Below are 16206 nucleotides of genomic sequence, written 5' to 3'. Positions count from 1 at the left end.
AGCATATATATATATATATATATATATATATATATATATATATATATATATATATATATACAGTATATAGATAATGATGGCTGTTTGGGGATGTTTGTTTTGTGTAAAAAAAAATTAAAGATTCCGTTCACTATTTTCACTTGATTTCATCATAACACAAGCTTTACGTATTTATCGTTTATTGGCGTAAAAATAACAGTAATGTGCTCTTTCATGCCCAGTAGTTTTGATTAAAATACTTTCTCTCTAATTTTAATTATGATCAAGTTTCACCCATGTTGCCGATGCACGATAATTTACAGTATAGTCATTAGCAGCTTGAACATTGTTTTCTCAGCTTCAGCTACAACTTGCAGCTTAAATTTAGCAGTATATTTCCTTGACGATCTTTTATCCATACCGAATAAGGGTACAAGTATAATGTAAAAATATATCAGTCCTATTCTACTTAACGTCATTTGTGCTATAAGCTATGGTAAATGTTTATTACCGTAAATGGTTGAAATACCAGGTAAACGGCTGTTGTTATCAATTCGGTTATAAGCAAAACAACAGTTTCTTGGTTGGTTGTTTATGGCTGTATGCATTTACGCAAGAGTATAACGTTACTAACAATACTTTTATCATTCTTTTTTACTTTTTTAACTAGAAGTTGGGATAAAGAGACGGAGGAAAAGTTGTTTATTGTAATTTGGTCTCTCTCACTGCCTGATTATGCTGCTACCTGCCCCCGCACGAAATTTTAAAATATTTTATAAATACTGTAATATTGTCTATCGGTATTAATTGCTTACCCCATTGCAAAATCGAATTACCATGAGGTGAATTATCATAACTCGAGCATTACCTGAGTATTGTAATAGTTTTATCAGAAAAAGTGCATTTAGTCATGAAATTGAGATAAAAATACAGTAACTATATAGTGAATATTTCTCAATGAAAAATATCGCGAATGGGCGAAATTTCCGTGAATAATGAGTAGATACGTTCCACAGAGAAACCGTGAATACGTGAGTCCACAAATCATGAGATCACGAATACGGGAGGTTTACTGTGCAGTATACAGGCAGTCCTCACTTATTGGCGACATTGGTTAACAGTACTTCGGTTTTACGACGGTTGGCTAGCAATGACATTAACCAGATTTTTGGCAACAGTAAGCAATTTTCTGCGTCTGTACAATAAAACCCCCCTTGAATAGCTAACTTCTATTGCAGAATACTTAAAACCCCTCTAAAAACACTTAGAACTGCCTATTTTGATAGTTTAAACACAAAAACCTCTTAAAATGCTTATACCTGAGTATTTTAATAGTTTTATAACAAAAAGTGCATTTAGTCATGAAAATGTTATGAAAATACAGTTATTAATGAATATTTCTCAGTGAAAAATACCGTGAATGGGCAAATTTTCCATGAATAATGGGTAGATGCATTCCACAGAAATCTGTGAATACGTGTCAACGAATATTGCGACCACGAATATGGGAGGTTTTCTGTAATACGTTTTTCCCTTTCTTTTTATACTTCCAAGCCCTTGCCTTACTCATGAACAGTTGTGCCAATGCCAGGTCATCAGACCAAACTTTCATAAATCAAATTAGATCAAATCCATGTCTTACTCTGAGGGTCATTCTTTCTCTTGGAGCAAAGCTTAATTCTGATGGAAGATGGTAAGAGATGCAGGGTAGATCCCTGTTCATGAGGGAGAGTACTTTACCTCCAAGTGATTACAGTTGTGGGTAGTAAACATTTGAATCAGATCTTACAGTTAATGGTTTGTATTTGTGGACCAAATGTATTTTAAAGAAATTGTTATAATGGTAATTAAATGATAGTTGTCTCCATAGTCATCAGTAAATCATGATTCATATACAGTATGTCCATACTGTAGTTTGATAATAATAATTTATATATCCAGTGAAGTTGAATGAAATAAAAGGTTTGGATTAAATGATCATCACTAAGAATGGCAGTGTGTGCTCTTTCAAAAAGGAGAAAATACTGCTTGTATGTGAACTGTTTATTTGTATAATGGTATGCTGCATTCTTTTAAACCTAGGTGCTGCTCAATTTCCTTCATGTTAAAGGATATCCTGCTGATGAATACAAGTGTCTTCAGTCGTGGCCCCGCAGAGATGTAAGTTAAGTATAATGTATCCTTCACTGAACTAGTTTATAATAGAAAGATTGTATTATTACCATAATGGCAACATATTGTATGTGTTTGTGGATGTGCTATTTCAAATGTTGAACGTTAAGGTTTGGAAATTTTGTCATTCATAAGAGTTTATAAGCAGGTAGATCATTTCTGTTATCTTGGAACACACTGAACACTGAAGGGTGTATAAGAGGACAGTAAGAAAATTAAAGAGCACAGGATGGATAAAGTGAAAAGAGATTACAAGACTGTAGACAGATAAAAATATTCCTGAAGGAATAAAAAGCAAAAAATATATATATATATGTATATAAGACCTGTACAACTCTTATGGAGCAGAGCTCTAATGATGGCGTAGCACTTTTGTTAAATGGCGAGTTCGCCTGATGGAAGGAAAGATTGCAGAAGAGTTGTACATGTTACTTCCACAGGTTACAGCATCCTTAAAAGGAGGTCAAAGATATCTTTCAATAGGAGCATAACCTAAACTATCCCGGGGTACTTTACCATGATGTGGCTGGGAAGGAGGAGTTTTACCCCCTTGCCCTCCTTCCCCAACATGACCTCATGCAAATTAGTACCTGGCAACAGCTAAATGCAGTATTACTGATGGAAAACCTGCCTGTACTGATGGGATAATTTTCCACCCCAACAGGTCTTACCTTCTCTTTAAGGTCAGTTCAGCACTCAAAGGCTGGGTTTAGTTAATCCTTATCCTTTTTTCATTCATATCTTTGATTGGATGTATTTAGTCAGCCATTATAAAAATTCTACAGGTTGTGACTTCTTGTGGGATTTACTGGAGGGCAGAGTTGGACAGCATACCTCTTCACCTACAGAATTTGAAAATGTGACGTGGACAATCAAGTAGAAACTTTGTCAAAGCTTACTCATAGTGCTGGGTCTGATCTTGATGGAATGATGACCCCTAGGGAACTGAGGGTGCAGTAGGTTTTGTATTCTAGCAGATCTTATAGGACAGCTATGCAGTAGGAACAGCAGTATTATTACCTCCTTTGTATGGCCTCTATGAATGGCAGGAGTCCATTCTGAGTAGATTTTTGTATTTACTTTCTATGTATGAAATTTTAGCACACTGTGGTGACCCTAATATGGCAAGGAACAGGGAAATGGATAGCTTCCCAACATGCAGATTGGATGCCCAAGCTTCATTATTTCTGAGCCGTTGAACCAAAATGTCAAAATCAGTAAAGAAAAAGAAGACACCAGATTTTTAAGTGAATCATGTTCACATTCATTTAGAAAACTTGTGATCTTGACTAATGGTCTAGATTCATAGTCTGGAAATTTAGAAAACAAATTGTTAATCAAATGCCTTACAAAAGAAATAACATTTTGTGTAATAAGAGCAAACGGATGGTTGATTGAAACTGCCACAAAAACTGATCCATTATATTTCCTGATGTCAAAAAATTAGTAGTGTTAATAACAGAGTTATAAAGCACAGCTAGGAAGTAGAACTGACATGCATAATTATTAGGGAAGTTAAACTTGAATGAAAGTTCAAGGACTCCTCAGCCCAGCAAAAAGTCCTTCATGCCAAGCAAATATAACTCAGAACACAAATGATAAACAAAATAATAACAGTAAGAAAGACAACCAACCAATGTGTCAGGAAATAATGAACCTCATAAATCCAAATCCCTTTTAAGTCCTATCTACTGCTGAAGTTTATCAAGAAGGCAACATAGAAAAAGAAATACATGACAAAAAAAATAATGAGATCACTAGAAAGTAAAACTCCCCTAAAATAAGAAACGAATTATTAAGACTGCAGGTAAGTGGTCCATCTGTTGCACCCTGATAAATTTCCAACTAGAGGAGGTATAATAAAACCAAATCAAACCATCACATCTTTATAACAGAAGATAAAGTAAAACATCCTTACCTAGGTAGAACTGCTGATATACCAGCAGCAGAAGAAACCACAGATGAATACAAAATAGTAGTCAGAATTAATTTGTCGCCGATAATCACTGCCATAAGTACTGAAATTAAGTTTAACCAAGTCAGTTTAGCTCAAGTAATAATAATGATATCAAAATTTTATTGTATTAATTAGAGCAATTTAAGAATGTTAAAACTCGTTTCCAAAACTAGACATTCACTATATAGATTGAAGATGGTACATTCACAAAGAATGTTTTTGACCTGTATTCTATGCATATGCAGCTTAAGTCATGTGACCTGCTCATCAAATATTCATGGGTAAAACAAGTAACCAATTCAAAGTCAAGATAAAATCACTAGAGTCTTGATGGGGTTTGATCTATTAAAAATTTGTTTTTATCAGTCATTGCTCACTGAAATCTGCCATTTAGTAATGGTAATAGGTTTTGGGAAGATTGTGACTGCCAGGAATGGTTTCTATTTGATCTGGTTATATCATTTGTAGCTTTGGCTACTTTTCTGGCATCTTCATTTCCCATTATGCCCACATAGCCTCATAGGGGGTTATTGCTGTCACTGCGCCTCATGCAATGCGTTGTGGGCATCCCTGAAGGAACTTTGCAACATCCGTTTGACCCATAGCTGCGACCTCTTTCATTCATTTCACAGTACTTCTATTTATATTCTCTTTCTTTCATCTTACTGACAACTAACAATTATTTCATTTGTGCAACTGCAAGGTTTTCCTCTGTTACCCCCTTATAACTACTTTACTCTAAATTTCCCTTTCAGCGTTGAATGACCTACTAGGTCCCAGCACTTGGACGTTAGCTTAAATTTTATATTCCTTAGCTATGCCAACATGGAAGGAATTCAACATACGGGTTGACCATCACTAATCCGGCAATCAGTAGTCCGGAACAATCAGTAATCCAGCACAAATTTCGGCTAGAGTAATTTCTAATGTTTGAGCACTAATTTTCAAATTTCCCGGTCGCTCGTTAACTCGCCGCTGCTCCGAAGTTGGTGGCGCAGGCGTGCTGCATCAACAAACTGGTAGCCTAGCCTACATTATACTGAACTCTATTCACATATTAACAGTATTATATAAACATCAACATAACGAATGTGCATCTTTTCATGGATCTTTTAAAAAGTTATGCTTTACTACATTGTTTCCAATTGCATATATTCTCATATTGCTTTTGTATTATAAATTGCGATCAATGTTTTGTTTTGGGATTCGATATCACGATGTTTATTTCGCCGCATTTAACTAAGTTGAAAGCGCTTTTCTTGCTTCCAGTTAGCGTAAATGAGTATGGATACTTTATTTATTTGGGACACGGATATTTTTCATTATACGAAGTGTTTTTAAGTCGAAATATAACTTAGATACGTCTCGTTGTGAAATTTAGTTATTTTGTTCGTTAATATATGACGTTCACGGGAATCGCGGCTGGCTGTTTTGGGGCCATGTTTGTTTTGTGTAAAAAAAAATCAAGATTCCGTTCGCTATTTTCTCTTAATTTCATCATAATACCAAGCTTTACGTATTTATCATTTATCGGCGTGAAAATAGTAGTAATTTGTATTCTTTCATGCCCAATAGTTTTGATTAAAATACATTCTCTCCAGTTTTATTTACGCCGAAGTTTCAGCCATGTTGCCGATGCACGATAATTTATTTTCTCAGCTTCAGCTACAACTTACAGCTTAAATTTACTGTAGCAGTATATTTCCCTGCCGATCTTTTCTCCAAAGCGAATAAGGGTATAGTGTAAAAAATATATCAGTCCTGTTGTACAGTACTTGACATCATTTGTAACATAACTACAGTAATTGTGTATTACCGTACGATGGTTGAAACACAAGCAAAACAGTTGTTATTCGATACGATTATTAGCAAAACAACAGTTTCCCGTTCGGTTGTTTATGGCTGTGCGCATTTACGCAAGAGTATAATGTTACTAACAATAATTTTATCATTCTCTTTTACTGTTTTAACTAGCAGATGGGATAAGGAGATGGAGGAAAAGAAGTTTTTCTATTGTAAGTTGGTCTCTCTCGCTGCCTGATTGTACCTGCTGCCTGCGCGAAATCTAAAAATATTTCCTAAATATTTTCGTACCGGTATTAATTGCTAACCCCATCGTAAACTCGAAATATCGTAAGTCGAATTATCGTAACTCGAGCACTACCTGTATTTGATAATTGTCTTTTCTTTATTAACCAACTTGTACTGATTTATGGGATATTTTAATTCTAAGATGAGGTGCTTAGCTACTAGGTTTCGTGTATTGTAGCCTAATAAATGGCTAATCCGGCACCCTCCAGGTCCCAATGATGCCGGATTAATGATGGTCAACCTGTATTAGAATATTTAAAATACATGAACTCCAAAAAACACCTAAAACAGAAAAAAAGTTGGAGTGGGGAAAAAGTGCCTAACCCAGTCTATCATAGCTTTATTATGCTCAAAGCACTCACTGTGCCTTGCATTTTGGGAAAGCAGAGATAATATCATGTGAAATTTATTGAATACATGCACTAAAAGAATGCTATATTACCTAAGGGTAACCTATGGTATGAAAGTGCACCAAAGATGTGCTTATATCATGTAGCATACTCATTAGCTGAGCAAATTTATGTAAAATTTACCTCATTTTGTATTCAAGTTGTTCAACTTTTATTGTGCCTTGAAAATAATTTCTTATGGAAATATAGCACTAATCATTCATCCAACAGCACTTACCCAAAAACAACTGTTATGCCAGCACCACCGTGCATCAAATTGTGAAACAAAGTGCCTAAATGCAAGAGTTTGTATTAGAATTAGGTTGTGTGGTGATTTTGTTTTGAGACAGAATGCAGAGTGCATTCATTCATTAACCCTTAAACGCCGAGCCTCTATTTACAAAAACGTCTCCATTATGCCGGCGTTAAATCGGGAGTTCATATGCGGCAAAGCGGAAAAAAGTTTTTTCAAAAATCACAGCACGCTTAGTTTTTAAGATTAAGAGTTCATTTTGGCTCCTTTTTTTTGTCATTGCCTGAAGTTTAGTATGCAACCATCAGAAATGAAAAAATATCATTATCATATATAAATATTGAAATATATGACAGCGCAAAAAAATTTTTTCATATATAATTTTATACAAATCACGCTGTGAGGAAAACGGTTAAAGCTAACGGGTTAATTTTTTTTCTTTGTATTGTACACTAAATTGCGATGATTTTGGTATATAACAAATTGTAAAACGATCAAAGCAACACAGAGAAAATATTATCACAAAATGATGCATGAATTAAAACGCACGGACGTAAAAATGTTTTTTCAAAAATTCACCATAAATCGAAATATTGTGCTAGAGACTTCCCGTTTGTTGAAAAATGAAGATAATTGATTGAATATTACTAGACTGTAAGTTTTTAGCTTACAATTGCAGTTTTCGACCATTTCGTCGAGTTAAAGTTGACCGAAAGTCGAATTTTTTCTATTTATCGTGATTTATATGAAAATATTTCAAAACTGATAAAAGCTACAACCATGAGTTTTTTTCTGTTGTATTGTACATGAAATTGCGCACATTTTCATATATAAAACTTTATGTAACGACTAATATAAATCGTTGCAAACATTACGACAACGTGATGAAAGAATTTCTGAGATGTTCGGCCGAGTTACCGCACAGACGTAAGGAAAATGTTTTTTCAAAAATTCACCATAAATCGAAATATTGTGCTAGAGACTTCCAATTTATTGCAAAATGAAGGTGAATGGTTGAATATTACTACAATGTAAGAGTTTTAGCTTATAATTGCGTTTTTTTACCATTTCGGTCGAGTTAAAGTTGACCGAAGGTTGAAATTTTGGCAGTTATTGTGATTTATGTGAAAATATTTCAAAACTGATAAAAGCTACAACCATGAGCTATTTTCATTTGTATTCTACATGAAATTGCGCACATTTTCATATATAAAAGTTTATGTAACGACTAATGTAAAACGATGCAAACATTTCGACAACGTGATTTAAAGAATTTCTGAGATGTTCAGCCAGTTACACTACGCAGACATAAGGAAATTTTTTTTTTTTTTTTTTTTTTTTTTTTTTTTTTTTTTTCAGAAATTCACCATAAATCAAAATATTGTGCTAGAGACTTCCAGTTTGTTGCAAAATGAAGGTACATGATTGAATATTACTAGAATGTAAGAGTTTTAGCTTGTAATTGCGTTTTTACCATTTCGGTCGAGTTAAAGTTGACCAAGGTTGAAATTTTGGCAGTTATCGTGATTTATATGAAAATATTTCAAAACTGATAAAAGCTACAACCATGAGATATTTTCTGTTGTATTCTACATGAAATTGCACACATTTCCATATATAAAACTTTATGTAACGACTAATATAAAACGGTTGCAAACATTACGACAACGTGACTTAAAGAATTTCTGGCGGACGTAAGAAAAGTTTTTTTTCAAAAATTCACCATAAATCGAAATATTGTGCTAGAGACTTCCAATTGGTTGCAAAATGAAGGTAAATGATTGAATATTACTAGAATGTAAGAGTTTTAGCTTACAATTGCGTTATTTGCTATTTCGGTCGAGTCAAAGTTGACCGAAGGTTGAAATTTTGGCAGTTATCGTGGTTTATATGAAAATATTTCCAAACTGATAAAAGCTACAACCATGGGTTGTATTTTGCTGTATTTTACATGAAATTGCACACATTTTCATATATAAAAAACTTTATGTAACGGCTAATATAAAACAGTACAAAAATTACAACAAAATGACGAAAGAATTTCTGAAATTTTCGGCCGAGTTACAGCACGTCGTAAGGAAAAAAGTTTTTCAAAAATTCACCATAAATCGAAATATTGTGCTAGAGACTTCAATTTGTTGCAAAATGAAGGTACATGATTGAATATTACTAAAATATAAGAGTTTTAGCTTATAATTATGTTTTTTACCATTTCGGTCGAGTCAAAGTTGACCGAAGGTTGAAATTTTTTGTAGTCGACGTATGGTACGTCCACTTGGCACCCAACAGACAATTTTGGTCGACGTATGATACGTCCAGTAGGCGTTTAAGGGTTAATTAGGTCATATGATGTTTATAATAATATGCAGTGCCCATAATTTTTGGGCTTGCACCACAATAAAAATTGTAAATACTTGAAAACAAGTATTAATGTTGTTTCACAGGTACTCACCATCAACAAGTTCTGCCTACATGCTGAGCAAGTACCATGATTTCCATCTCCAGACTAATTGCCTTCCTCATTCTTTTCTCACATGGACTTTTATTTGACTTCATGAAATGTGGAAACACAGTAAATGCCAACACTAAGGCTTGTCGTTGACGTGGGTTGCTGCCTTCACCCAGCATTGCAAGAGTATCGTACCACTTACCCCAAGTGTGGGAACATAAAATTCAAAATTTCTACTGAATGTGCTTTTCTGTCACAACACTGAAAATTTGTAAATTACTAGATTGTAAATGGAGAAGCATCTGTAGAAGAATTTGAATGTGCCCTATCCATGTGCAGTGAATAATTTCTTGTAAACAACTAATTCTTCTTCTTCTTCTTCTTCCCAGCTTGTTCCCATTTTTATATGGGGTCGCCGTTTCGGATGAGCCGTTTCCATCTATTTCTATCCTGTGCTTCTGCCTCATCAATTCCCTTCTCACGCAGGTCTCCCCTCACACAGTCCTTCCATCTCTTTCTTGGTCTCCCTCTTCTTCTTCTTCCCTGGACCTCCATCCCCATAGTATGTCTACCAACGTGGTCCTCATCTCTTCTCAACAGGTGTCCATACCATCTCAGCCTCCCCTCCTGCACTTTCTTTGATATTTCCACCACCTTAGTAGACCCCCTAATGTAATCATTTCGATCCTATCCTCTCTCGTCACCCCAGCCATCCATCTAAGCATTCTCATTTCTGCCACATCCATCTTCTTCTCTCTGTCTTTCTCAAGCTTGCTGTTTCTGTGCCATATATCATTGCTGTTCTTACCACCGTCTTATGAAATTTTCCTTTAACCTCAGCGGTACTCTTTTGTCACAAAGAACTCAGAGGCCGCTCTCCAGTTGTTCCAGCCTGCCTGTACCCGATGTTTTACCTCTTCTTCCATACGTCCTCCAGCATTGATAAAGGATCCCAAATACTTAAAGTTTTCAACTCTCTTTATTGATTCTCCCCAAGCTGAACACTTTCCCTATCACCCCCATCATTGGTGGTACACATATATTCTGTCTTAGATCTACTTATTCTCATTCCTCTGTCCTCCAGTACTTGTCTCCATCTTTCCAGTTTCATTTCCAGATCTTCCTGCTCTCTGCACACAGGACAATATCATCCGCATACAATATGTTCCACGGTACTGCCTCCTTACTTCCTCTATGATAACGTCCATCACTATGTTAAAAATAAATGGGCTAAGAGCCACCCTGGTGTAATCCTACTCTCACCTCAAAACCCTCCGTCTCCCAAGAAACACTGCTCCTCACTCTGGTAAATACATTCCGGTACATCTCCTGTATCAATCGCACGTACTTCTCTGGCACCATCCTCTCCCTCAGGCTCCTCCATACCTCTTGTCTGGGGACTCGGTCGTAAGCCTTTTCAAGGTCAATGAATACCATATGTAGGTCCCTTTGTTTTTCCCCGAATTTCTCCATTAGTTGTCTCAGACAAAATATACCATCTGTTGTTCCTCTTCCCTTCATAAATCCCATCTGCTCTTTACTTATTTCTACTTCTTCCCTTAGTCTGGCATCTATCATCCTTTCCAGTATCTTCAAAGTGTGGGACATTAGTTTAATACCCCTATAATTACCACACTCTTGGACATCTCCTCTCCCTTTGAAAATTGGGATCAGTATACTCCCATGCCACTCATTTGGTATCTTTTCCTGCTCAAGGATCTTTATCATAAGATCATAAAGTATATCCACTCCTTCATCTCCTAATGCCTTCCATGCCTCCACAGGTATCATGTCTGGTCCGGTTGCCTTCCCATTCTTCATCTTCTTCAGTGCATCCAGCACCTCTTGCTTAGAAAACCTTCTTGTAAACAACTAATACCTTCTGTAAATGCTTGTCTATTATAGTATTATTACCTTTGGCAGACAAAGCCTAAGTATAGAAATTTTACAGTTTGGTGTATAGGTATTAGGTGGTCTCTTACCGTAAATTAAATTTCTCCTCTTTTCCTCTTCATCTTCTTAAAACCTAAAAGCTTTTGTTTGTTGTGTACAGAAAACTGGAAGCCTAAAGTTCACTGACCTACTTTTGAGGATTTGAATGCAAACATAACTTTGGCTATCTTGTAAAATAAATAAGCCTTTACTGTACAAGGATCAGATGGGTAACCTGATCCTCATGTTGATCCCAGGTCTTTTTGGAAACAAGAATATAAAGAATCAGGAAAGTGTGAGTGTTAACCTCAGAGGAAATAGTAAAACCCCATGGAATGGTGGAAAACTATAGAAGTTAGTATTAGAAATAGAAAGAAAATTCCATTGTGTAGGAGAGGGTTTGTTGTGTTCAGACAACTAAAAGTGGGAAGTGGTACCCAAGTACTTTGACACAAGACAACCAAGTGAGGACTGTAGCTAAAATGAGTTAGTTTCTCAGCAAATTCATTATGTATAAATAGTTGACATTCATGGTCTTAAGAATCATAGACACACAATTCGTGGTTCATAGAACATTGTCTGCTGACTGGAAGCACTATGCATACAACTTGCAGATCCTGGGGTTCTGGATGGTTAAGAGCCTCACTTTTCATATGTTGTTAAGAAGGCTTTCATATCCTAGACATTTTTTCTGGAAGAGTATTTTTCCGGTTGTAGTTGATTTTATTTTTCTACTTGTGATTATTTGCTCCTTTAAACTTTTCACTTTCTTTTGCAGAGCTTATAAAGAATGGTATTGAAGTTTCTGGAAGTGTTTTTGCACTCCTGGCTGGTGGGAGTTTCATGACATTTACGATTATGGATAGTACAGTATTAAGCAAAAGGAGTACTACTGTAATTACTTTTTGTGCTTGTTTTTAAAAGAGAATACTGCTTTGCATAGTTATAATTTATTTTCTGGTTCTTAGGTGTATGCAGAATTTTCTTAATGCCAGTATGTGTTATGGTATTGAGTAACAAGCTACGCACTATTTATGGGAAATTTAGCTGGTTCATGAGTTAAATGTGTACACTTCATTGCTAAAATTATGTATTTGGTTTATTTTAGTAGAATAAAATTAATCTAGGTGTAACTTTTGACTTGCGTCTTACTTTTGAAAAAGCTAGTGAAAGTTTCAGCAAATGCCGCACAATAGTTAGGGATTGTATGAGAGGCCTCATATATTTATAACAGATAAAACAATAGTTAGGGATTGTATGAGAGGCCTCATATATTTCTGAGTTCAGTCCTGTAAGCCGGTGAAATTCCATTACAGCACGAATTTCTAGGTATAATAATGCTAGATATACCAGAGAAAAAGAGCTTTCAGGAAAGCTGGTGACTACCCCCAGTCGAGCGCCTTCTAGGAAGACGTTCGGTATAAGGAAGGTGAGTGAAATACCACTACCACGGAAACATACTTTCAAAGATCTCTCCTTATCAAAACCCCGAACAGAGCGGTGAGCCGTTACAGCCCTTTACACTCAACACCCGCCAGGACGGCGACACCAACACCACCTACCTCATTCCATTTTCTAGCACGTGATTGCGACCATTTCTTTTGTGTGCTCGTGCCCCTTTTTTGGATTATTTTCATCTTCGCCATGTCATCGAGCAGCTTTACCATCTCCAAGTTAAGTACCATCTTCTTGTGGGGTTTTGTTCTATTTTTTGGCTGTTATGGTCTCGTCTTTTCATAAATATTGAGATCTTATTATGACGCCACGGCGTCCTCCGCCAGCCATGTCGATCATGGAGGCGCCCCATCAGTTCTTTTCTGTTGGGGTTGTCTCCTTGTCGTTATAGATATATTTTTGCCCCTTGGTTCCCATCCTGGTGGGTTCAAATTTTCATAAGTTGTATTTTAACATAGATCTCTCACATTCTCAGTTGATCCATGAACACCTTTTTCTGCCAAGAACAGCCAGATTCGCTGAGCAGCATTACTAATATGCAATAAATGTGCCTCGCTGTCAAACTTCTTGGTTCCAGAGGTCGTGTATTCTCCACAGTCCAGGTGTGAGGAATACACGACCTCTGGAACCGAGAAGTTTGACAGAGAGGCACATTTACTGCATATTAGGAATGGTGCTCAGCAAATCTGGTTGATCTTGGCAGGAAAAGGGGTTCATGGGTCAATTGAGAATGTGAGAGATCTATGTTAAAATACAACTTATGAAAATTTGACAAACAAGAGACCATCCATCGATGGTCCAAGTCATAACTGCTAAGGATGTCGTGCAATTGGAACTTTGAAAGTTCAAGCGATGATGCATTGCGTTACTACCCTAATACTATTCTCCTTGCATTTTAATACATTTTTATCTTCCCTTGACCTCCCCTTACTTCTTCCTAATGAACACGATATTCTTTGGAAGCTTGAATTTCAAGTCAGTGGCCCCTGTGGGGTTCTTGTTCCAAATGAATAGGATTCACCTTCTTGATACAGGCAGTCCCCGGTTTACGACGGGTCCGGGTTACAACGTTCCGAGGTTACGGCGCTTTTCAAATATATTCATCAGAAATTATTTCCCGGTTTACGACGCATGTTCCGGGGTTACGACGCGTCTTACACCGATCCGACGGAAGAAATATGGCTCCAAAACGGCAGAATAATAAAAATTTGGAGGTGTGTTTGATGAAAAACTCAATAAAAATGCAGTTCACAACATTTTCAATACACCCAAAGCATTATAAGTAAGGTTTTCTTAAGATATTTTACGGTTTTCAACGATTTTTCAGTTTACGACAATTTTCAGTTTACGACGCAGCGTAAAAACGGAACCCCTGTCATAAACCGGGGCTGCCTGAAATAATAATAATTACAATACAGTAATAACAATAATAATAATAAGTATATTTTTATAGGAGAGTCTACTCTTCATAGTGAAGATGAGGAGTATCTGCTCATCTCCATAATATGGCTTACTTAAGCATTCATTAACCAGCAAGAGTTTCCCATTTTTATTTATATTCTATCAAGTGTTCTTCCTTTTCATATTTTTGATTTGCCAATCTCAGTGGTACAAAAGTTTTGTAGGTTTTATCTGTAACACTCCTTGTGGTAAAGGAACTTTCATTTATTTTATGTTGTGGTTACACTGGATGAATGTTATAAATTTTTATGTATATGTGCATATTTGTATACAATTTAATTCTTACACTTCTGCATCTCTGCCACGTTATTCATAGAGATGCCCTAGCAAAGATGTGCTGTTGGCATAGTAGCTCTTCATTTTATATTGTTAGAAATTTCAGGCAGTAATATGAGAGTTGTTTTCTTATTTACATATTTTATCTGTAACAGAATTTGGTCCACAAAAATTGTAGTATTGTATGTTTTACTTAAATTTTTTTGCCTTAATTTTTTGTGACTTTAAGTGTAGATAGTGTGAAGCAAAGGTTTGATTTTATGCCTATTAGCTTTCTCTCTCTCATATATATATATATATATATATATATATATATATATATATATATATATATATATATATATATATATATATATATATATATATTATATATATATATATATATATATATATATATTATATATATATTATATATATATATACATATATATATATATATATATATATATATATATATATATATATATATATATATATATATACATATATATATATACATGTATATATATATATATATATATATATATATATATATATATATATATATATATATATATATATATATATATATATATATATATATATATACACACACATTACAGGCAGTCCCCGTTTACTACGGGTCTGACTTATGACGTTCGAGATTACACGCTTTTCCAATATATTCATCAGGAATTATTTCCCGGTTTATGACACATGTTCCGACAGAAGAAATATGGCTCCAAAACAGCAGAATAATAAAAATTTGGAGGCTTTTTTGATGAAAAACTCAATAAAAATGCAGTTTACATCATTTTCAATACACCCAAAGCATTAAAAGTAAGGTTTTCGTAAGATTTTGATGATTTTCGATGATTTTTCGGTTTACGATGCGGCGTAAAAACAGAGCCCCTGTCGTAAACCGGGGACCAAGTACCTGGTTATTACACGACTAATTTCAAAATTAAAAAATTTACCTCACTTCAGCCAGATACCTGAACTCTCATAGCAACAGGAATTATGACCGAGTACTCTAAAGGTAACAGTGATCCTTTAAAAAACTTACTAATCACTTGAAAAAAATCAAACTCAGTTTGTCAGAATATGAAGGAAGGCAGAAGTTCCGCCATTTTCACTTGAACGAAAGTACAGATGCTGTGATACGAAAGGCTGTATGAGCTTCTTTGGTAGTGCAAAAACAGTTTCAACAGTGCATGATAAGACAATCGTGAAGATGGAGTCTGCACTGGCGTTTTGGATAAAGGACTGCTCAAAGAAGAACGTACCGCCAGACTCTTAACCTTATTTGCAAAAAGCACAGCAATTATACCATCAGTATTCGACTGATAGGAAGGCGGCAACGTGAAGGCGATGGCAAAGGGGAATTAGAATTTTTGGGGCTCGATGAACCCATGGAATAAGAAGAGGAGGAGGAGGAAGAGGCACAGGCATTACCTTCGTCACCTCCTCAAGGTTTTCAGGCCAGCAAGAGGTGGTTCCACAGATTTAAGAAGCAGTTCCAACTGAAGAATGTTTCTCTGCATGGAGAGGCAGCATCCGCAGATACAGAAGCCGATCCAAAATATCCGGAGACCTTCAAGAAACTTATAAAGGAGAAGGGCTACCATCCAGAACAGGTGTTCAATATGGACGAGACTGGCCTGATCTGGAAAAAGGTGCCGTCCCGGACATTCCTCATGAAGGACGAAGCGAAAGCCTCCGGATTCAAGGCCCAGAAGGATAGGGTTACCCTAGTCATGTGTGGTAATGCAGCTGTCTTCAAGCTAAAACTAGGTCTCATTTACAGGGCTAC

General features: G+C 35.7%; 1 protein-coding gene across 1 annotated transcript in view; it reads left to right on the top strand.

Annotated features, from left to right (window-relative positions):
• Positions 1-16206, top strand: part of casp (Fas associated factor casp) — a 158458-nt gene that overhangs the window by 126582 nt on the left and 15670 nt on the right. The window contains 1 exon segment of the mRNA XM_067105473.1: positions 2062-2139. Within this exon segment, the coding sequence (XP_066961574.1) occupies positions 2062-2139 (78 nt within the window).

The sequence above is a fragment of the Macrobrachium rosenbergii genome, chromosome 6 (genome assembly GCF_040412425.1).
Source record: "Macrobrachium rosenbergii isolate ZJJX-2024 chromosome 6, ASM4041242v1, whole genome shotgun sequence".
NCBI lineage: Eukaryota > Metazoa > Arthropoda > Malacostraca > Decapoda > Palaemonidae > Macrobrachium > Macrobrachium rosenbergii.
The sequence above is the reverse complement of the archived record's forward strand: the minus strand, read 5'-3'. Positions and strand labels throughout refer to the sequence as shown.